A 22,446-nucleotide genomic window follows, 5' to 3' on the forward strand; every position below is an offset into this window, starting at 1 on the left:
TCCTTTCTCTCTGACCGGTCGCAGTCTGTGTTGACAGGGGGGCAGAGATCGACCCCGAGGCCCCTTATATGTGGGGTGCCGCAGGGATCGGTTCTCTCGCCCCTTCTGTTCAACATTTATGTAAAGCCGCTGGGCGAGATCATCCGTGGTTTCGGGGTGAAGTACCATCTGTACGCTGATGACACCCAGCTGTACATCTCCACCCCAGACCACCCCAACGATGCCCTTGAAGTGATGTCCCAGTGCCTGGAGGCCGTGCGGATCTGGATGGGGAGAAACGGGCTCAGGCTCAACCCATCCAAGACCGAGTGGCTGTGGTTTCCGACGTCCCGATATAGTCAGCTGGCGCCATCGCTGGCTATTGGGGGCGAATCATTGGCCCCCACGGAAAGGGCTCGTAACTTGGGCATCCTCCTGGACTCACGGCTGTCTTTAGAAGAGCACTTGACGGCCGTGACCGGGAGGATTTTTCATCAGGTTCGCCTGATTCGCCAGTTGCGTCCCTTTCTAGATCGGGACTCGTTACGCACAGTCACTCATGCCCTCGTCACCTCTCGTCTGGACTATTGTAATGCTCTCTACATGGGGCTCCCCTTGAGGTGCACCCGGAGGCTCCAACTGGCGCAGAGTGCGGCCGCGCGGGTGGTTATGGGAGCAACATGGAGCTCCCATGTAACACCTCTCCTGCGCGAGCTGCACTGGCTCCCGGTGGTCTTCCGGGTGCGCTTCAAGGTTCTGGTTACCACCTTTAAAGCGCTCCATGGCTTGGGACCTGGTTACTTACGGGACCGCCTACTACCATCAACAGCCTCCCACCGACCAGTACGCTCCCACAGAGAGGGGCTCCTCCAGGTGCCGTCGGCCAAACAATGTCGGCTGTCGGCCCCTAGGGGGAGAGCCTTCTCTGTGGGGGCACCGACGATCTGGAATGAGCTCCCCCCAGAGATACGGAGGATTCCGGATCTGCGCACCTTCCGCCGCGAGTTGAAGACGCTTTTGTTTCATCAAGCTGGCCTCGCCTAAATCTTCCCCCTTTTAAGTGTAAATTCTAAATTTTTAATGGATTTTAAAATATGGGTATTTTAAATTGGATATTAATTCAGCCAAATTTATTTAATTCATTTTATTCGATTTTAAATTTTGTATATTTATGTGTTTTATTTCATGGCTGTGCACCGCCCTGAGTCCTTCGGGAGTAGGGCGGTATAGAAATTCAATAAATAATAATAATAATAATAATTACTAATTTAACACCTGCAGTGATTCACTTAACAGCTGTGGCAAGAAAAGTCGTAAAATGGAGCAAAATTCAGTTAGCAAACATCTCACTTAGCAACAAAAATGTTGGTTGGTCGTAAGTTGAGGACTACCTGTAAAAACTTTTTTTAAAAGAAAGGAGCAGGGCTTCAAGGATGCAATCACAGCTGCTCTGCTATTTTTGACACACATCGACACAGAATGAGAGAGAAGGGAAGAGGAGGAGCCTGGTTGCTGCAACGCAAGTATTTGCTAAGTGGGTCCATTAGAATCAGTTGATCCATGTATATTTGAGATATGTTTACATCAGGGGTGGGTTCTAAAATTTTTTACTACTGGTTCTGTGGGTGTGGCTTATTTTGTGGGTGTGGCTTGGAGGGGTAATGTGATGATGGGCGTGGCCAACTTTTTTTTTTTTTTTACTTTTAAAAGCATTATTTCTACAACCTTAAGAGGTTGCAGAAAAAAATGCTTTTAGAAGCCTCTGACGATCAGGCAAATCTGCTGGGATCGCCAGAGGCTTTTAAAGGGATTTTTTTCCCCTACAACGTCCTTTGGCCGAAGAGGTTGTAGAAAAAATGTTTTCAGAAGCCTCTGAAGGTCCCAGCTGAGCCGCGTGATCATCAGAGGATTTTTTTTTAATTTTTAAAAGCATTTTTTCAGCCGAAGAGGTTGTAGAAAAAATGCTTTTAAAAGTAAAAAAAAAAAGCGTTGATGAGGTGGCGGGGTAAGCGAGCCGCGACCGGGCTGGGGACCAGTTCGGGGGCGTGGCCAGCCAATGTTATTACCGGTTCTCCGAACTACTAAAATTTTTTACTACCGGTTCTTCTGAACCGGTGCGAACCGGGAGCAACCCACCACTGGTTTAAATCATTTTACAGTCACTCACATTTTGGTTGTGATGGGACCATTTAGCCTTGGGCTTTAATTCTAGTTCATAATGGTGGCTGAATATTTTGCAACTCGCAATCCAACAACCAATCTAGAAAGTTAATGTGTTGTGGTGGTTAAACTGTAGTAGAGCCAAGGAGATCTGGGTAAGTGCCATATAGAGGGCATTGTATCCTTAACCTTAACACTCCCAAAATATCCCTTAAACAGAGATTGAAGAATAAAGTCAAAGTGAAACAAAGGACTCCTATTATCTTCCTATTCAGATTACTGAAAGGTCGGCAGTTCGAATCCCTAGCGCCGCGTAACGGGGTGTACTCCCGTGACTTGTCCCAGCTTCTGCCAACCTAGCAGTTCGAAAGCACGTAAAAAATGCAAGTAGAAAAATACGGACCACCTTTGGTGGGAAGGTAACAGCGTTCTGTGCGCCTTTGGCGTTTAGTCATACCGGCCACATGACCACGGAGACGTCTTCGGACAGTGCTGGCTCTTCAGCTTTGAAACGGATGAGCACCACCCCCTAGAGTTGGGAACAACTAGCACATATGTGCGAGGGGAACATTTACTTTTACCTTACCAGCAGCTGTGCCAGACCTCAGTGTCTTCCAGCCTATTTTGAGATGGACTGATTATGCATCATCAAATCAGTGTCAATTCTTAGCTATTGCTTAGTAGATTTTCTGTAGGACCATCTGTCCCCAAGCTGAATCTTTAGAATTCCTTTGTTTACCAGGGCCTCATTTCATTCCCAGAGTGGGATTCCATGAGCCAAATTGTACAATTACATAATATGAAGCTATCATTTAGAACAGCGGTCCCCAAACGTTCCCACTTTGTGGACCAGTAGTGGTGGTGGAGGCGGGGGCGGGGGGAGAGGGCATGGTTCCAGGCGGGGGTGGGCTTCAAAAATTTTAGCAAGGGGTTCTCTACCTGGTTGCTGGGTGGGGGTGGGCTTTGTGAGCGTGGCCTAATCAGCCTCATACACCATGGTGAAGGAGGGGCGCTTTTGCTCTCCCCGGAGGCTTTCCTTGAGCTTCTGGGAGGGTGAAAACGGCCTTCCCAGGCTCCGGAGGCCCTCTGGAGGCTGAAGTTTCCAGCCTTCCCGAACTTCTGGTAGGCCCATTTTTCACCCTCCCCGAGCCTCCACTCGCACCCTTCAGTTACTGCATCCAAAATGGGCCACTTGGGGACTCCTACGAGGGGCAGGGTGGGGTAGGTGGGGCCAGCCAAGAGTGGGATTTGGGGGTTCTCCGAACTGCACAGAATCTTAGCTAGAGGTTCTCACGAACCCCTGCGAACCCCCAGCAGCCCACCCCTGGTTACAGGCGAGTGGCGGGCGAGTGTGCATGTGTAGCTCCCTTTCTATAAGTGATGAGTGCGCATGCACACCACTCGCACAAAAGCTTTGCGTTTGCATGCACTTGCCTGCCATTCATGCAATTGGAACTGTGTGTGTATACACGTGCACTCACTCAACTGCTTCCACAGCCTGATTTCAAATGGGCCACAGCCTGGGGGTTGGGAACCCCTAATGGAGAAGCACCCATTGTACTGTTGTTGTTGTGATACCTTTTAGTTGTTGCCTGGACTGCCTGGACTAGTACCTGCCGTTTTCTTGGCAAGGTTCCAGAGATGGCTTGCCATTGCCTTCTTCCTAGGGCTGACAAAAAGTGAATGGCCCAAGGTGACCCAGACTGCTTACTTTGTGCCTAGGCACTAGAAGTCACAGCCTCCTGGTTTCCAGCCTTGTTGCAACCATTAACCCCTGGTGTAGTCTAGAAAAATTAGTGAGATTATTGCAGAACTGATTTTGAGCAACAACTAAACGACTTAAGTCTCTTTATGAGTATGATGCAAAGTTTATTATTTGCATTGAAGTAGCACAGACAGTGGAATCCATTGGATGAGGTATTTGCATTATCAATGTATAGTCACCATACATATCCCTCCTCCAACTACACCAGATTTTCCTTTAAACAGAGGCAAGGAATGGGAAAGATGCTATGGAGGACTGAAACACATTAGAAGCATTCATCTCCTCCATATTATGTAACCAAAAAGTGGGGATTCAAAGATGAGATCATCTCCCACACCTCACATCCTTTCCTTGGTGTCAAGAATGGTAAAGCATTTGGTCTTCATAATTTGCTTAAACCATGTTTCTAAAACGACTATGAACATACAGTGGTATTTTGGTACTCAGCTGCTTTGAAACTCATCCAATTTGGTACTCAATGCATTTTTTCCCCTGATACTCATCATTTGTTTGGTACACAACACACAAGCTAGAAGATGTCGACATTGGCTGACTTGTGACATACTGTATTATTCCTTATGCGAAAAATTTGTTTGGTACTCATCGTGCCTCCCAGAACCAATTATCGATGAGTACAGAGGTACCACTGCATTCCGAAAATATCTCGCATCTAGTAAAGTCAACTCATCATTTCAAAGAAGATTGAAATGTGCTCAGATATCCCAAGCAGGGATGCTAACAGTTTTGGGAGAGCAACTTTTACTGTCCAAATCCTCCACCTTGAGCCCGCGGTGAGCTGCCTGACCATTTTTGGCAAGAAACAATCCTGCTTTCAAAACACTGCTTTCTCCAGAATCAGAGGGCTGCACCGAATCGGAGCCTTGAACTTCGACGAATATCCGATTGCGCGCTCTAAAAAGAGGCCTGCTGTGGTTGCGGTCAGAATAGGTTTCCTGGTGTTCCTTTTCTGCCGAGCAAAAATGGATTTTGAAGGCAGCTTGGAATCCTCTCCGGAAGTTTTCATTGAAGTACCCGTAGATGATTGGATTGATGCTGCTGTTAAAGAAAGCCAGCCAGTGGGCAAATGGGAAAAAATAAACCGTGATGAGGCTGAGCTGATGATAATCCAGGTTCCCGTAATCGGTCAGCAGCATTAAAGTCCAAAGGGGCAGCCAAGAGAGACTGAAGAACAATGCCACAATAATCAGCATATTGATCACTTTTATTTTCCTCTTTGAGATCCTTCTTCCCTCGCTGTCCTCTGACAGGGAACCTCTGATAGGTGCGGAGGACTTGAAAAGCTTGAAGGCGATTCGAGCATACATGATCACCATTGCGATGAGAGGGCCAAGATAAATGTGTGAGAAGAGGACAGTGGTATAGATCTTACGCATTTTGGGGTCTGGCCAGGCCTCCCAGCAGGAGTAAAAAGGGTAGGAATTATTATAAGCATCCAGCATGAAGTGGTTTTCATCTCGAGTGACGGTCAAGGTAACCGCGGAGGGGCACATGATGATGAAGGCTAAGACCCAAATGATGATGATGATGATCAGAGCTGCCTGTAGAGTTAGCTTTTGTCTGAAAGGATACACAATGCAGCGGAACCTGGAAGAAAAAGAAAAGGCGGTCTGCTCAAATATCAGAACTGCTGTTTGAAACAGGCCTTCTTTTGTGGTTTGCTGTAATACAGGGGTGGAATTCAATTTTTTTTTTACTACTGGTTCTGTGGGTGTGGCTTGGTGGGTGTGGTGTGGCTTGGTGGGCATGGCAGGGGAAGGATATTGCAAAATTCCCATTCCCTCCCCACTCCAGGGGAAGGATACTGCAAAATCCCCATTCCCTCCCCACTCCAGGGGAAGGATATTGCAAAATCCCCATTCCCTCCCCACTCCAGGGGAAGGATACTGCAAAATTTCCATTCCCTCCCCACTCCTGGGGGAAGGATATTGCAAAATCTCCATTCCCACCCCACTCAAGTGGAAGGATACCTCAAAATCCCCGTTCCCTCCCCACTCCAGGGGAAGGATACTGCAAAATCCCCATTCCCTCCCCACTCCTGGGGGAAGGATACTGCAAAAATCCCCATTCCCTCCCCACTCCTAGGGGAAGGATACCTCAAAATCCCCGTTCCCTCCCCACTCCAGGGGAAGGATACTGCAAAATCCCCATTCCCTCCCCACTCCTGGGGGACGGATATTGCAAAATCTCCATTCCCACCCCACTCTGGGACCAACCAGAGGTGGTATTTGCCGATTCTCCGAACTACTCAACATTTTAGCTACCGGTTCTCCAGAACCTGTTAGAACCTGCTGAATTTCACCCCTGCTGTAATATCTACTCAACCATCTATTGGGAAGTATTTTCCCATCTATTGGGAATCTTTAGATCTCTGCCTGGTGTGTTCATTATAACATGCAATCAACAAACATGATTAAAAAGGAATATTTATTACAACTTGATAACAAGCAAAGAATAGTGCATTGAGGAAAGAGAGACAAAAAGACAGCAAAAGATTTAGAGAGACTTGGGCTCAGATTCTTCTGCTGTAAACCGTCAATTTTTATTACTCAATCCAACCTACCTTGCAGGAATTGCTGTGACTGGATAATCCCAATATAAAAAAATTAACCATATACTAAAATTTGTCAGAAAAGATGCTGACAATATCTTCCTAATTTTAAATTTATATATTGTTAAGCAACATCCCACCACCTAGGACAGTGATGGCGAACCTTTTTGGCACCAAGTACCCAAACTGGAACGTACGTGCTGGAGCTCCGGAAACTCGAAGACTAGCTGGCCGGCATGCATATCAGGGGTGAAATCTACTTACCTTCCCTACCAGCTTGGAAGTGCGCGCCATCATCATGTCCAATTTTTTACCCTCTCCACATGCGCAGAGGGTCAAAAACGGGTTACTTCTTGGTTCAAACCAGGAAGTAATGACGTCTGGGCGGGTGGGCGGAGCTTTTTTTTGTTTTTAATTTGATTTATATGCCGCCCTTCTCCGGAGACTCAGCGCGTTTTACAGTGCGTTAAGCAATAGCCTTCATACTTTTGTATATTTATACAAAGTCAGCTTATTGCCCCCACAAACTGGGTCCTCAATTTACCTACCTTAGAAAGGATGGAAGGCTGAGTCAACCTTGAGCCTGGCGAGATTTGATCTTACTTTAATTGCAGACAGCTGGTGTTAAATTACAGTGCTTCTGTCTGTTGAGCTAAACCAGACCTCACGCTGCTGCCGCTACCAGTTTGCTGAATGACGCGCTGCCGCCGCTACCAGTTCGTACAAGCTGGACAGAACCGGTAAGATTTCACCACTGACGCACATGCCTGTTTTTTGGCCGGTTTTTTTGGCCGGTTTTGGGGGTGTTTTCAAGCTGTTCTTGGGGGTGTTTTCAGGCCATTTTCTGGCACCCTGGCATTTGTGAAGACCAGCTAGCCGACACGCATCTGCATGCCGGAAACCAGAAAAGCAGCTGACGACAGCGCATGTGCCCACAGATAGCGCTCTGCATGCCACCTCTGGCATGTGTGCCATAGGTTCGCCATCACGGACTTAGGAGGTTCATCCTAAATATTAACCTAAATTCATGATAGAAATTTTATAAGAATAACTATATATACACATACATACATACATACATACATACATACATACATACATACTCTGGATCCTAGCCCTTATAAACCCCTCTTTATTGATGACGTATGTGTGTGTATACATACATACAAAAGTCATCACTAAAGAGAGGTTCATAAGGGCTAGGATCCAGAGTTCACTTTAATAGAAAATACAGTTATAAAAAAAAAGATGCATCAATTAATGCAATTAATATTGGATAATCATTTTTTTAAAGCATTATCCCAGCTTTTTGGAATTAAGAGGCTGTTCTGTTCTCTGTTTCAGGCAGCAAGGAGGGGATTTTTGGGAGCAAGTTGGGGGAAGAGAAGCTTGAAGAGAAAGGTTAATTAAGAGAACAAATTTCAGATCCGTAGAATGTCAGGTGACTTTGTAGTTTCCTTTTCAGACTGAAGGGAAAGAATAGAAAATTAGTGAGGCAAGCTTACCTCTCTACCGCAATGGCCACGAGGGTGAACACGGAAGCCGAGACGGACATGCCTTGGACCAACCCACTCATCTTACACATAAAAGTATCAAATGGCCAGCCTGGAACGATAAGCAGAACATCCTAATAATATACTTACATCCTAGTCTGACTCCAGCTGTCAAGATTTTGCCTTGTTTAAGAATTGCTGAATCACATGTTAATAAGATATTTTTTTAAAAAACCAAAACTTGGTTCCTTGATGGACTTTACATATTATCAGTGGTGGGATTCAAATAATTTAACAACCAGTTCTCTGCCCTAATGATTTCTTCCAACAACCAGTTCACCAAACTGCTCAGAAAGTTAACAACTGGTTCTCCCGAAGTGGTGCGAACTGGCTGAATCCCACCACTGCATATTATCCATCTAATACTTGTGTATGGTGCACATGGAGATTTGTATTTACTTGCAAATGTTTGTGGTTGTTGAAGAGGTATTATCAAGTTCTGCAGACTGACCTTCGGGAGCTTAAGTCCAAAGCTAGAATAACTAACACCCTCATTTAAACACATGGTTGGCTTCTTTAGAGAATAGCCAACTCTTTGGTATTTAATGTATTTTATGATCAATGCTGTAAGCCTTGATTGCTTTATTGCAGGGGTGTCAAGCTCGATTTCATTGAGGGCCTCATCAGGGTTGTGTTTGACCTTGAGGGGGCGTGGCTAGGTGCTCATGGCCAGCTTGACATCATTTGGGTTGGCGGTGCCTGTAGGCCTGAGCGCTCTGCCAGCAAAAAAGGGTTCCCAAGCTCTGTTTTCGGCTGTGACAGCCTCCTGCACTCCTCTGCTAGCGAAAACGGGCTCCCGAGCTCCATTTTTCACTGTGACAGCCTCCTGCAACTCTCTGCCAGTGAAAACGGAGCTCAGGAGAGCTCTGTTTTCGCTGGCAGAACCACCATGGGGCAGTCTTTTGCTGTTTTCAGGGTGGCTCCATGTGTTGTGACCCAGGCCCAAGTAGATAGCATTAGACGCAAACAGTTCCAAAACAAACAGACTTTATTAGAACAACTGAGAATTAACTCATTCTCAGCATAGTCCAAAATAATTAAACCAAATTCTTCATAACACAAATTCTTCAGTCTAATCACCAACCTTGGTATAATTAGGGAAACTGCCAAAGGCTTCTCTTGGCAAAAGTTCAGAAGCAGAAGACGCCGACCAGAGATAAGTGCAGCAAGACAAAAACAAGTCTATCAACGTTTTCCAACAAAGAGCCCAAGAGTCGTTGCTGGTCTTTTAATCCTTATGGGAGCGGCCAGTCATCTCTTGGCCCTACTCCCGAGTCGTCCTCTTTGCTTTAGCTGCTCTTGCCTTCTGGCAGCTCTTCTCATACGTGCACTAGGAACAGGCTTCTCCTGTTCCTCTGCCTCTCTACTGTCAGCCTCTGGAGGCTCCGGAGTCCGCACATCACTCCCCGATGACCCTGGCCCCATCTCTGCCTCCGATGCAGAGCCCCCATCCAGGCCTTCCCTAGCCTCCAGGACTGGCCCCTGTTCTTCCTCAGCCTCATCGCTGTCCGACTCCGCTTCCAGCTCCGCAGGCTGCTGGCGGACCACAACACCGCGGGCCAGATCTAAGTACCCTGTGGGCTGGATCCGGCTCCAGGGCCTTGAGTTTGACACCCCTGCTGTTATGTATTGAATATTTATAGTTGTGTTAGGCCCTGATAAAATGAATTTACCTTTGGATTACCCTGGCTGTTGGCTCCAATTATTACATTTCGTATTCTCCCTAGGTCCTTAACTCCTTATAACTCAAAAAAAAAACAAAAAAAACAACCCCAGATATAAACTACTTAAAATTATTCATTCATAAGCTAGATGAATCTTCTTATTCCGATATTTCTTCTGTATATAATCAATCCATCTTCTCCTTTCCAATATATATCTTTCATTTGAATGGTCTTTAAGATATGATGAAATTTTTGCCATTTCTGCCAAATGCACAACTTTTAATGTCCATTCCTCAATGGTGGGTGGATCTTCCTTCTTCCAGTACTGTGCCACCAGTAACCTGGCAGCCGTTATTAAGTTCAAAACCAACTTAGTCTCTATTACAGTACAATCCGTAACTATTTCCAACAGAAAGAACTGTGGTGTGAATTTAATTTTTTTCTTCAAAATGTTTTGAATAATCCACCATATTTTTATCCAAAAAGCCTTAATTTTTTTACATGTCCACCATATATGAAAATATGTAGCATCTTCACACTCACATCGCCAACATTTGGGTTGTAAGTTTGGATACATACAAGCTAAATTTTTTTGGATCTAAATGCCATCTATAAAACATCTTGTAAAAGTTCTCCCTTAGATTTTGTGCTTGTGTAAATTTTACATTTCTAACCCATATCTTTTCCCATGTTTCCATCGTTATTGGTTCACCTACATTTTGTGCCTATTTTATCATACAGTCCTTAACTAAATCTGTTTCTGAATCTATTTCCAGTAATGCATTATACAACCTTTTTATATGCATTTGACCTTTATCTCTTATTTGCTTTATCAAATTCTCATCCTGCTGCAAAATACCAGTTTTTTGATCTTCTCTCCATCTGGCCAGCAACTGTCCATATTGAAACCAAGTCTTAATAATCCCTTCTTCTTTTAATTGCTCCATAGATTTTAATTGTAATCTGACTCCTTCCTTATAGAGGAATTCCTTATATGTAATCTTATCTTGCTTTTGCTCTAAATTTATGTTCTCTATCACGTGTCTGGGTGCTGTCCATATTGGTAACCTATCATTTAATTTATATTTATACTTTTTCCACGCAATAGAACATTTCTTAATATATGACTTTTAAAAGTCTTATTTACTTTCTTATCATACACTAAGTAAGCATGCCAGCCATATACCAAACCATATCCTTCAATATTCAATATCTCTTCCTCCGTTAGGTTTATCCAGTCTGTGATTGCTGAGAGGGCAGCGGCTTCATAGTACAGTCTTAAATTGGGCATCTTAAGACCACCTCTTTCACGAGTATCTTGCAATATCTTTTGTTTAACTCGTGGTTTCTTCCCTGCCCACACAAATTTATTTATGCCCTTCTGCCATTCCTTCAAGTTTTCATCTTTTTTAAGTATAGGTATCATTTGAAAAAGAAATAAAAATTTTGGTAAAATATTCATTTTTACAGCGGCTATCCTTCCCAGCAAAGACAGTTGTAGTTTTTTCCAGTTGTCCATCTCTTTCTGTATTTTGTGCCATAATGGTTCATAGTTGTACTGATATAATTTCGTATTTGCAGTCATAATATAAACCCCCAGATATTTAACGTTCTTAACTACTTCAAATCCTGTTAACCTTTCTATCTCTTCTTTTTGGCTCCTTTTTTCAACCTTTTTTCAGGTTTTTTCAAGTACTATGGGCCTAGAGCCGTGATGGCGAACCTATGGTACACGTACCTCAGGTGGCACATGTAGCCATATCAGTGGGCATGCCAGCTTAGCTCTGGTATGCATGCGTGCGCCGGCCAGCTGATTTTCAGGCCTTCTGGGCCCACCAGAAGTAGGGAAACAGGCTGTTTCCTGCCTCCGGAGGGCCTAGGGGGTTGGGGAAGGCCAGTTTTTCTTTCTCACCTGGCTCCAGATCCTCTCTATGCATCTGGGGAGGGCAAAAACAGCCTTCCCCACCCTCTCGGAGGCCTTCCGGAGGCCTGAAACGGCCCATTTCCCAACTCCTGGTTGGACAGGAAGTGACTTTTTTGCTGTCCCCAGCCTCCAGAGACTCCTAGAGAGCACCCCCCCCCTCCTGGCACGCGATGGCAAAAAGGTTAGCCATCACTGGCCTAGAATATAAATTACATTTGCCTGCTGTTCCTCAGTTCCAGTTTTCAGTCAATAAATGTTTTTGTAGCTGTGCTGGTCTGCTTCTTGCCTACTGAAGCCCACTACACAATATGTCAGAGTCTGCCACAGCGTGACTGCCAAAGTATCATAAACTTATATCACCGCACTGATTAGAAAGCCCATTCTATTGAAAAATTACAGCAATATGCGATTGCAATTTTTTGCAGTCTCCACTAGGGGTCTCCATGCCCCGCATGATCACAATCAGCTACTGTATGTATGAGATAGCACTATTCTTCTTGAAGCCTGTTTAAAAATGTCCAGCATATTTATTTATTAAATTTATTTGCCACTCATCTTGTTTCCAAGCGATTCTGGGCAGCTTGTATCATTCAGAGGAGAATGCAGAAAACTTTTAGCCCTGGATGTGAGAGATGGAGCTAAGATGGAGTTATAATAAAGATCACACTTTATTAAAACACGAATCTTTCCATTTCAACTTGAAGGAAGAACAATGCAATAGAAAGATACACCTTTTAAGGAATTTGACTTGTGAGGCAGAACTTTTTAGGGCTCTAATTTGTTAGAGTCTCGGACCATATCAGGAAAACATGGTACATTTTTGGTTGTATAAAGAGAGTTATTTTATTGTGCTTTTAAAAGTTGACAGAAATGGGCAGAAATGTTTCTGGTTTTTAAATACTTTTTTTAATACCAACTTTATTATTTTTATAAATGACTCAAAGTGGCAAACATAGCTCATACACTTTCCTCCTCCACAACAAACTTTTTTAAAAAAAATTTGATTTATATACCGCCCTTCTCTGGAGACTCAGGCTTACAATGCGCTAAGCAATAGCCTTCATTCTTTTGTATATTTATACAAAGTCAGCTTATTGCCCCCACAACTGGGTCCTCAATTTACCTACCTTAGAAAGGATGGAAGGCTGAGTCAACCTTGAGCCTTGGCGAGATTCGAACCTACAGTAATTGCAGGCAGCTGGTCTTAATAACCAGCTTAATAACAGGGTGCCTTAGACCACTGTACTACCAAGGCTCTTGTGAAGTGAGTCAGGCTGAAAGAGAGGACTCCACAAAGCGCCTGTGTTCACATTTTCAGTGCGCGGCAAACCGGTGGTAAAATTATGTGAAGCCCACATAATTGGGACTCTGGACTGGCCAAAGTCACCCAGTTGTTCTCATTTAAATATTTAAATGATGTTTACATTTGCCTAACCCAGGATTAGAACCCACAGACTCCTAGTTTCTAGTTTGATGCCTTCGCCACTAGACCATACTGACTTTCTTGTTTCTTATTAGCAGTTTCATTATTTTGTCTTACTCAATTGCAGATGGCTAGATTTTTGCTAGCTAATCACTTTCATTCTGCCTTTGTTAAGCTGAGCAACACAGGTAAGCCTTTGGTTTGCAACCATTCGTTTAGTGACTGATCAAAAGCACAATGGCACTGGAAAAAGTGATTTATGACCATTTTCCACACTTGCAACCATTGCAGCATCCCCATGGTCACGTGATCAAAATTCAAATGCTTGGCAACTGACTCATATTTATGACAGTTGCAGTGTCCCTAGGTCCGTGATGGTGAACCTCTGCCACAGGCAGAGCCAGCTCAGCTAGGGAAGGCCCATTTTTTGCTCTCCCCAGACTCCAGAGGCTTTCTAGGAGCCTGGGGAGGGTGAAAATGGCCGGATAATAAGCCCAATGGGGCTTTTGAGCGCATGTGCTAAAATAACCCCTGAAAATAAGCCCTCCCCAAAAATATTTAAATGCATGCGTAGCCGATCCCCGCCATTTCCTCTGGTTAGGGTTAGGGTGACAGAGCTAGAAATCAGGTAAGATGGCAGAAGGAGCCCCGTCTTGCTCCACGCGCCCCAAAAGAATAAGACCTCCCCAAAAATAAGGCCAAGCGTTTATTTCGGGGTTCAAAAAAGTATAAGACAGGGACTTATTTTTGGGGAAACACGGTATGTAAGGAGGAACTGTAAATGTTATAGGGAATGACCTTGAACAATGCAGGAAAAGTTGCTCCTGAGGCAATAGTTAGATAAATGGGGCTTGGTCGTCAAAGTTAAAGGAAAGAAAGGAAAAGAATATTCAGATTTGCAAGATTCTGTTACTATGAACGTACAAAAATAAAATAGTACTGTCCTACATAACATTGGGTTTCTTAGTCTGGCCTACCTTTTAGGTCTGACAGGAACTGAACCTTGTCCCTGTCATTTTAACAAGGCTGGGGAAAATGTCCTAGAAATAAATTCTCATCTCCTTTCAGCCATAACACTATTCCCCCCCCCCCGCACACACACTTTTGTTCATAAAAGGAGTAAATATACTTTGTTTCTTGGTAGATAAAGCGGTTTGACTATTCATTATATGGAGACTGTTTTATAGAGAAACTAATCAGAAGAAATATTTTTGCACAGGAGTAGTGCTGGCACAGGAGTGGGGATACGGTGGCTCAGTGGCTAAGACGCTGAGCTTGTCGATCGAAAGGTTGTCAGTTCAGCGGTTCAAATCCCTAGTGCCGCGTAACGGGGTGAGCTCCCGTTACTTGTCCCAGCTTCTGCCAACCTAGCAGTTCGAAAGCACGTAAAAAATGCAAGTAGAAAAATAGGGAGCACTTTTGGTAACAGCATTCCATGTGCTTTTCGCGTCATGCTGGCCACATGACCACAGAGGTGTCTTCAGACAGCACTGGCTCTTCGGCTTTGAAATGGAGATGAGCACTGTCCCCTAGAGTCGGGAACAACTAGCACATATGTGCGAGGGGAACTTTTATCTTTTAGTGCTGGCAAATGAAACCCGAGGCTGTCCAAAAATATATTCTGAATTTCCCTTTCTTATGAATTCCTTTTGTGCCCTGCCATCTCTCAACACAGTGTGAAAAAATTCACATCTATTTGAACATATTCCTGGGTGGAATATGTGTAGTGGAAAACTACACATTCATATAGTTTTCTTGGCAAATACACCCAGAGGAAAAATACATTCATCAATGACTTCTTCTGGGATTTGCCCCCACGCCCCTCACCAGTGGTGAAATGTAAAATTTGTTACTATCGGTTCTGTGGGCGTGCTTGGTGGGGGGGGGGGTTGGTAATGTGACTGGGTGGGCATGGCCACCTTTTTTTTTTTTTTACTTTTAAAACCATTTTTTCTACAACCTCTTTGGCTGAAGAAGAAAAGCTTCGTCAGAAGCTTTTTTTTCTTTACTTTTAAAAGCATTTTTTCAGCCGAAGAGGTTGTAGAAAAAATGCTTTTAAAAATTAAAAAAAAAGCCTCTGATGATTGCACAGCTCAGCTGGGCATTGGGGGGGGGGCAGGGATTTTTGCTACCAGTTCTCCGAACCACCCGCCGCCATCGCTACTGGATTGGGCAATCCGGTCCGAACCGGGAGCATTTCACCCCTGCCCCACACCCCAATTTCACAGACAAGCCTACAGTTAGATTTCCTGAGGTGACTTATCCAGAGGTGGGATCCTGCTGGTTAAACAACCGGTTCAGTGATCGCACGCTTTGCGCGCATGTAAAGTTTTACAAAAACTTACCTTTCGCGTTATTGCTGGGGAGTAACACAGCAGAGGCGCGGCAATCCTCTCTGCAGCACGAATCAGCTGAGAAAATATAGGTCAGTAAAGCGCAGGGGCGGACGGGCCCACCTGATCGTCGGAGCGAACCTCTTCGCTCCCAACTAATCATCAGAGCTACCGATTCGCCCGAACCGGTCCAAACCTGTAGAATCCCACCCCTGGATTTATCCACACCAAACCTGATCCTCCTTAGCATCATTCAAGATCAGCAAGATGAGACCACCTGCTACGCCAACACATAAATACAAGAAAACCAAATGCTTAAAATCAAGACAGAAAATGTAACTATTTGATGGGAATATATGGTAAAAATAACATTGTTGTGGGTTTTTAGTGTATTTTCCATTTATTTATTTATTAAATGGTACAGGCACCCCATTACAAGAAGTGACTCTGGGCTGAGTATAATAACCAAACAAAAACAACAATTAAAAATGCAATCATTATAAAAAATATAAAACAATAATTGTTAACATTTAAATATATTAAAAGCAAAATAGGCTGGATGATTAAAATTAGAATGTGCTGGATGGATTGTCAAACTTAGCTCTAAAGAGCTAATCAACATTCAGAAGCATAAATATGCTTTTAAGATGTCCAACTCTTTACATAACAAGAAAATGTATGTTTTCACCTGCTCAAAATTTGCCTGCCTACACTGAATAAACCCTGATGAAAAAAATAATCTGATTTATTTTAAAGTGCCAGTGGGCTGGATAAGTGCAACTCCCTGGTTACTTGTTACAAAAAAGCAAGATTAATAGCTACTGGGGGGAAAAACATTCTCAAAAATGCTTTCCAATCTTTCTATATTGATCAGTGCACCTCAGAACTCCTTTGTAGTTGTACTGTGAAGAAAATAAATGTATCTTCAGTTCTGCTCATGTGCAGGTTTAATGTGAGGAAAATTAGCGTATCCTTAGCTCTAATAATTACACAGAAATATGGAACTGTAATTTAATTTTTTAAACATCTATTTGATAGGCAGAGAGAAACATGAAAGATAGCAATAGTACTTAGACTTATATACCGCTTCACAGTGCTTTACAGCCTTCTCTAAGTGGTTTAGAGAGTCAGCCTATTGCCCCCAACAATCTGGGTCCTCATCTTACCGACCTCGGAGGGATGGAAAGCTGAGTCAACCTTGGGAGTGTGGATTTTCATGAATAATGCAGGTAGTCCTTGACTTACAAGGACTTCATTTAATGACTGTTCAAACTTACAAAGGCACTGAAAAAAAGCAACTTATGACCACCTTTTCACACTTATAGCTGTTGCAGCATTCTCATAGTCAAGTCATTTACATTTGGATGCTTGACAACTGACTCACATTTATGACAGTTGCAGTGTGTCGGAGTGATGATGAGTCCCCCTTTTGCGAACTTCTGACAAGCAAACTCAATGGGGAAACCAGATCCACCAGTTGCGTTCCTTTCTGGATTGGGACGCCCTGCGCACAGTCACTCACGCCCTCGTCACTTCCCAGCTGGACGATTGTAATGCTCTCTACATGGGGCTCCCCTTGAGGAGCACCCGGAGGCTCCAGTTGGTCCAGAATGCAGCCGCGCGAGTAATATGGTGGTGACTCGTCACTCCCATGTAACATCCATCTTGCGCGAGCTGCACTGGCTCCCGGTGGTCTTCCGGGTGTGCTTCAAGGTGTTGGTTACCACCTTTAAAGCGCTCCATAGCTTAGGACCTGGTTATCTACAGGACCGCATTCTGCCACCGATTGCCTCCCACTGACCAATACGCTCCCACAGAGAGGGCCTCCTCAGGGTGCCGTCAGCCAAACAGTGTAGGCTGGCAACCCCCAGGGGGAGAGCCTTCTCTGTGGGGGCCCCGGCCCTATGGAATGAACTGCCCCTGGACATACGAAGGATCCCCGATCTCCATGCCTTCTGTCGCGCTCTGAAGACCCTATTATTCCAGCAAGCTGGACTGACAGGATAAAGGTTTTTTAAATTGGGTTTTGATAGGGGTTTTAAAATGATCTTAGTTGGATATTTTAAATTTGGCCAAATGATTGAATTATTTTAATAAGCTTTTAATTTTTGTTGTACATTTTTTACCATGGCGGTTCACCGCCCTGAGTCCCTTGGGAGAAGGGCGGTATACAAATATAATAAACTAACTAACTAAACTAACTAACTTAAGAACTGTGTTACGAACTTTAGAACTGCAATGATTCGCTTAACCAATGTGGTGAGAAAAATCATAACATGAGGCAAAACTCACTTAACAAATATTTCACTTAGCAATGTAAATTTTGGGCTCAATTCTGGTCGTAAATTGGGGACTTAGTTGTATCTGCTGGGCAGGATTCGGCCGAGCCGGTAGCGGTGACAATATGACGTCACTGAACCGGTTCTCCCCCACCCCCCACCGCCCACGTTATTCTTACCTTTTATTTGGTCCCACTCCCAATCTATTGCTGCCTCCTGAGTCCCAGCTGATGACTAGAGGGAAAAAAACCGTTTAAACTCTTGCCGTGGGGCTTCAAAGAGCCGTCCTACAGCTGATCAGTGTTAAAAGCAAACAAATGAGTTGGGTTGTAAGTGCGAGGACTGGTCGTAAGTGTGAGGACCTTCCAGAAATGACTCTGATCAGCTAGCCATGCCCACTTAGTCACATGACCTCCAAGCCACACCCACAAAATAAGCCACACCCACAGAACTGGTAGTAAAAAAATTTAGAACCCACCCCTGGTGCACATGTGCTCGCTGGGAAGATGATCTTCTGGATTCACACTGGCCAGCTGGTCTTCGCATGCATGCATGCCAGAAACAGGAAGACCAGGTGGCCGGTGCACATGCGTGCACCAGAAACAGGAAGATTATTTTCCCGGCGCACGCATGCATTCCGGGCGGCTGCTCTTCCGGTTTCCAGCATGCGCGCACCCGTTTCAGCACTTGGTACCAAAAAGGTTTGCTTACACTGCTCTATGTTATAATCCTAAACGCCACCAAACAGCTTCCCTTTTTTGAAACAGGCAAAATTCATAGGCTATCTTACCCAAGGAAAGATTTAAGCGTTATGTCTAGCGTGATAATTCCACATATCGGCTTAAAGCTGTCAATAAACCGAATTTCCGAGAAGAGATAAAATAAGTTGCTCTGCTGGAATGAGGATTTATGTTAATGAAGGAGAAGGCATTTGCTGTTTCTGGCCAAACATCTAATTCATTTCCATATTTTATTTGCAATGTTTGCATTTTAACCTTTCTTTATCATTTATTTTAGGTCAAAGGGATTGAAAGCAAATGAATTGTCTGTCATCCCACTATCTTTTCTTGTACTTCCCTAAACCAGCATCTAATAAACATCACCCACAGTGAAGCATAAAAAAAATATTGCCTAGGATTGAAAGATTCATGTAGGTTGGATTTCAGTCCAAAGATGCAAAATGTATTTTCTCTGTGGCCTTTGAGTGTTGGAGATGAAGCCAGGACAAAAACTAAAATTAATTTAATATATATTTAAACTTAAGTTGAATCTATTTGAACTTCAATTGGTAAAACCGACTGGCTGTGGATAGTCAGCTCCTTTGTATCTGGGGATTTACGTCTATGGTTCTGGATAGGGTAACATTGCCCCGGACAAGGGGGTCTTCCTGGACTCGTGATTCCTGCTCAAAGGGATCTCTCCTCCTGGGTTTTTTCCCCCAACTTTTGGTTGTGCACTAGTTATGCCCTTTCTTGGATCCTAATGACCCACTAATGACCCAGTCATCTCCTGGATGGACTACTACAATGTGTTCTACATGGGGCTACCCTTGAAGACTGTCTGGAAGCTGCAACTGGTGCAGAAAGCAGTGGCGCAAGCAGTTTTGGATGCCGCCAGGGAGGTGCATGTAACACCTCTGCTAAGCTGCACTGGGTAACCTGTTTGTGTCTAGCTTCCAGTTCCAGGTGTTGGTTATCACCTTTCAAGCCCTTCATGATGTTGGACCAGAATACCTGAGGAACCATCTCATCCCAGTTACATCAACTCGTTCCACAAGGCCAAGCAGAAAGGGCCTTTGCGCATTCTGTTGGTCAGGGAGTTTCAACTGGCGGGATCTAGGAGGAGGGCCTTCTCAGCTGCTGCCTCTATTTTATGGAATATCTGATCCACCCACCCCACTCCCTGAGATGAGGCAAGCCCTCATTCTTCTGGTTTTTGACTTTGCCAATTAGCATGGGTCTTGGTGTCTAAAAGTGGGTTGCAGCCCTGGAATTGCTGGTAGCCTGAGTATTTTCTTATTGCCCTATTAATTTCTGTCAGGCACAAACAACCAGGTCCACATGTGAAGATTCAAAATTATTGATTTACTAGCTGGACGTCCGTGCTTCACTACGAAACTATGTGATCGGGCATGATAAATTGACACTTAAAGCCTGAAACTTAATGTAGAATGTGTAAATCTGTAGCATCAGGGCATGTTAATATAAGGCAGCTGGCAGTTGGAACAGAGAGAGGGGGGGGGAGTAGAATGTCCCAGCCTGCAAGCTGGATGAGTCACGGGCTGGCCACGCCCACACCCGGTTTAGCAAAGGGGTAGCATCAGAGGGTGTTAATATATGGCAACTGGCACTTGGAACAGAGTTCTTTTCAGGTGGGGAGGGGAAGTAGAATGTCTAACTCCTTAGCATCAGAGCATGTGAATATAATACTGTATATGAAATACTAATGATCTGATGGTCATTTGGAAAAATCCTTTCTTAGCGAGCACCTAGAAGCCAAGTGGAACTCACGTGCCAAATTTCAAGTTTGTAGGCTTTACCGTTCTAGAGATTTTGTGATGAATGAGTCAGTGGTAAAATTTGTTACTACCGGTTCTGTGGGCGTGGCTTGGTGGGAGGGGTAATGTGACTGGGTAGGCATGGCCAACTTTTTTTTTTAACTTTTAAAAGCATTTTTTCGGTCGAAGAGGTTGTAGAAAAAATGTTTTTAAAATAAAAAAAAAAACCAGCCTCTGATGATCACATGGCTCAACTAGGCATGGGGAGCGGGCAGGGATTTTTGCTACCGGTTCTCACGTAATTAGGACACTGGTTTGACAAGCCTGCATTTGAGACCTGAGTGGGGTGAGTTCTCGTCCTTTGTTCCAACTCCTGCCAGGGACGTGAAAGGAACCCTCAACTGGGCATCCTCTGGGCTAGTGGTCCCCAACCCCAAGGCCACAGACCAGCACTGGTCTGTGGCCCGACAGAAACTGGCCCGCACAAATGAGCAAAGCCCCATCCGTACACGCATGGAATCCATGCAGCTTACGGAACCACACACTTCCCAGTCCGCAGAAAAACCTACCTCTGTGGAACTGGTGCCTGGTGCCCAATAGGTTGTCCTTTGCCATGGACAACGGTGATGTCACTGGCTAAGCCTTTCAATATGGAAACCCCTCGGTGCTTCCAGCATGAGTATAATGCGATTAGATAGATGATGCCATTCAGCAATATAATTCCATTGTATGCTGCCCAGAGTCACTTGCTTGTGAGAAGGGCAGTTATATAAATTAGATAAATAAATAAATACCTCAGAAAGAAGACAAAAGTACAAGTCTCCGTTCAATGTCCAAACTACACGTTCTATCACTTTTCATAATAATGCCCTCTCCAGGGAAAGGCTTCATACAATTTAATCACAAAAGTAAAAAGTTTTACTTTTTTTCCCCCTATGCTATCTCACAACTATAACCTGTGTATAAAATCCAAAACTAGTATTTGTGCCACTGGCACCTGAGCTGACTTCAGCTACAAAATTAATGCTGCCCTTTCAAATGAAATAAAATGCTGTCGGAACCATAATTTTTTAATGGAAAATTTGCATTCACTTCATTTCATATTTTAAAATGGTAAGACATTCATATCAGAGCTAGTGATGTTCTCCAAAATCATAAAACCTCAAAGTCCAATCTCTTGTAAATTAGTTAGCAACCCTAAATATTTTTGGGGGGGATCTTAGCATTTCTTTTCACAGTTTCTCCCTTTTTTCAATATTCTCGGAATATTCTTGGTTTTCATTTACCTGTAATCAGGTTGTCCACCAATGTGGTTGGCATGCAGAAAATCCCCACCAAGACATCGCTGATCGCCAGGTTGAGGATAAAAAAGTTGGTGACTGTTCTCATCTGCCGGTTCTTTAGCACGATGAAGCACACCAACATGTTGCCAATCATGCACATGAAAAAGATAAAGGCATAGGCAACGATGAACATGGACGCTACTGGAGAAGAATGTTGATAGTAGGGGGAGAAGGTGGAGTTCCCCTTGTAGGTCTCGCCATGGCTGGTGTTCTTAGAGAATGGTGGGCTGCTTTTGGTGGGGTGTGGAATGACACCTGCGAAGGAGAAAGAAGACAAAATAACAGAATAACAGAGTTGGAAGGGGGTTCTAGTCCAACTCCCTACTCAAACAGAAGACCCTATACCAGTGATGGTTAACCTTTTTGCTGCCAAGTGCCCAAAGTGCTCTGTCTTGCACGCAAATGCACGGGCACGTGCCAGAACCCCCCAAATGCAATGTGAGTGCCCCCTGCATATGTGTCCTGCCCCGTGTATGCACGTGCATTCCCATGCATGCATCTTGGCCTCCATGCATGCGCCCTGGCCCCCTGCACCCCGTTTTGGCTTCCAGGTTGTTGCAGGAGACTTTCCAGGCCCAAACCAGGGTATGGGGGGCCTCACGCACCCTCTTTTGGGCCTGGAAAGCCTCCTGCACCAACCTGCATCCCCCCCCGCATACGCCCCCCCGGCATGTGTGGGAGGAAATGGGGATTTTGCAGTAACCTTCCCCTGGAGTGGGGAGGGAGTTGCCAGGTGTCCACTATTTGAGCGGACAGTCCGCTTTTTTCACATTATGTTCACTATTTTTTTTCACAAAATAGTGGACATTTTTTTTATTCAAAAGCTTTATGATGAAATGGTACGTAAGTTTTGCGAGTCAGAATTCCATGAAGTTTTGCGCCATGTTCCAACACGTTGGTTAAGTTTGTTTAAAGCGGTCGAAAGACTTCTTTTAAACTGGATACCTCTAAAATCTT

General features: G+C 44.4%; 1 protein-coding gene across 1 annotated transcript in view; it reads right to left on the bottom strand.

Annotated features, from left to right (window-relative positions):
• Positions 1–3,987: 3,987 nt before the first annotated feature.
• The window catches only part of NPFFR1 (neuropeptide FF receptor 1), a 33,909-nt gene continuing 15,450 nt past the window's right edge, over positions 3,988–22,446 (bottom strand). The window contains exons 3-5 of the mRNA XM_034426006.2: positions 21,433–21,744; positions 7,979–8,078; positions 3,988–5,509 (exon numbers count right to left, since the gene is read on the bottom strand). Coding sequence (XP_034281897.2) covers positions 4,618–5,509; positions 7,979–8,078; positions 21,433–21,744 — 1,304 coding nt within the window. The 3' untranslated portion in view covers positions 3,988–4,617. The remainder of the gene's footprint in view (positions 5,510–7,978; positions 8,079–21,432; positions 21,745–22,446) is intronic.

Source organism: Pantherophis guttatus, chromosome 6 (genome assembly GCF_059756535.1).
Source record: "Pantherophis guttatus breed Tessera chromosome 6, ASM5975653v1, whole genome shotgun sequence".
NCBI classification, from domain to species: domain Eukaryota; kingdom Metazoa; phylum Chordata; class Lepidosauria; order Squamata; family Colubridae; genus Pantherophis; species Pantherophis guttatus.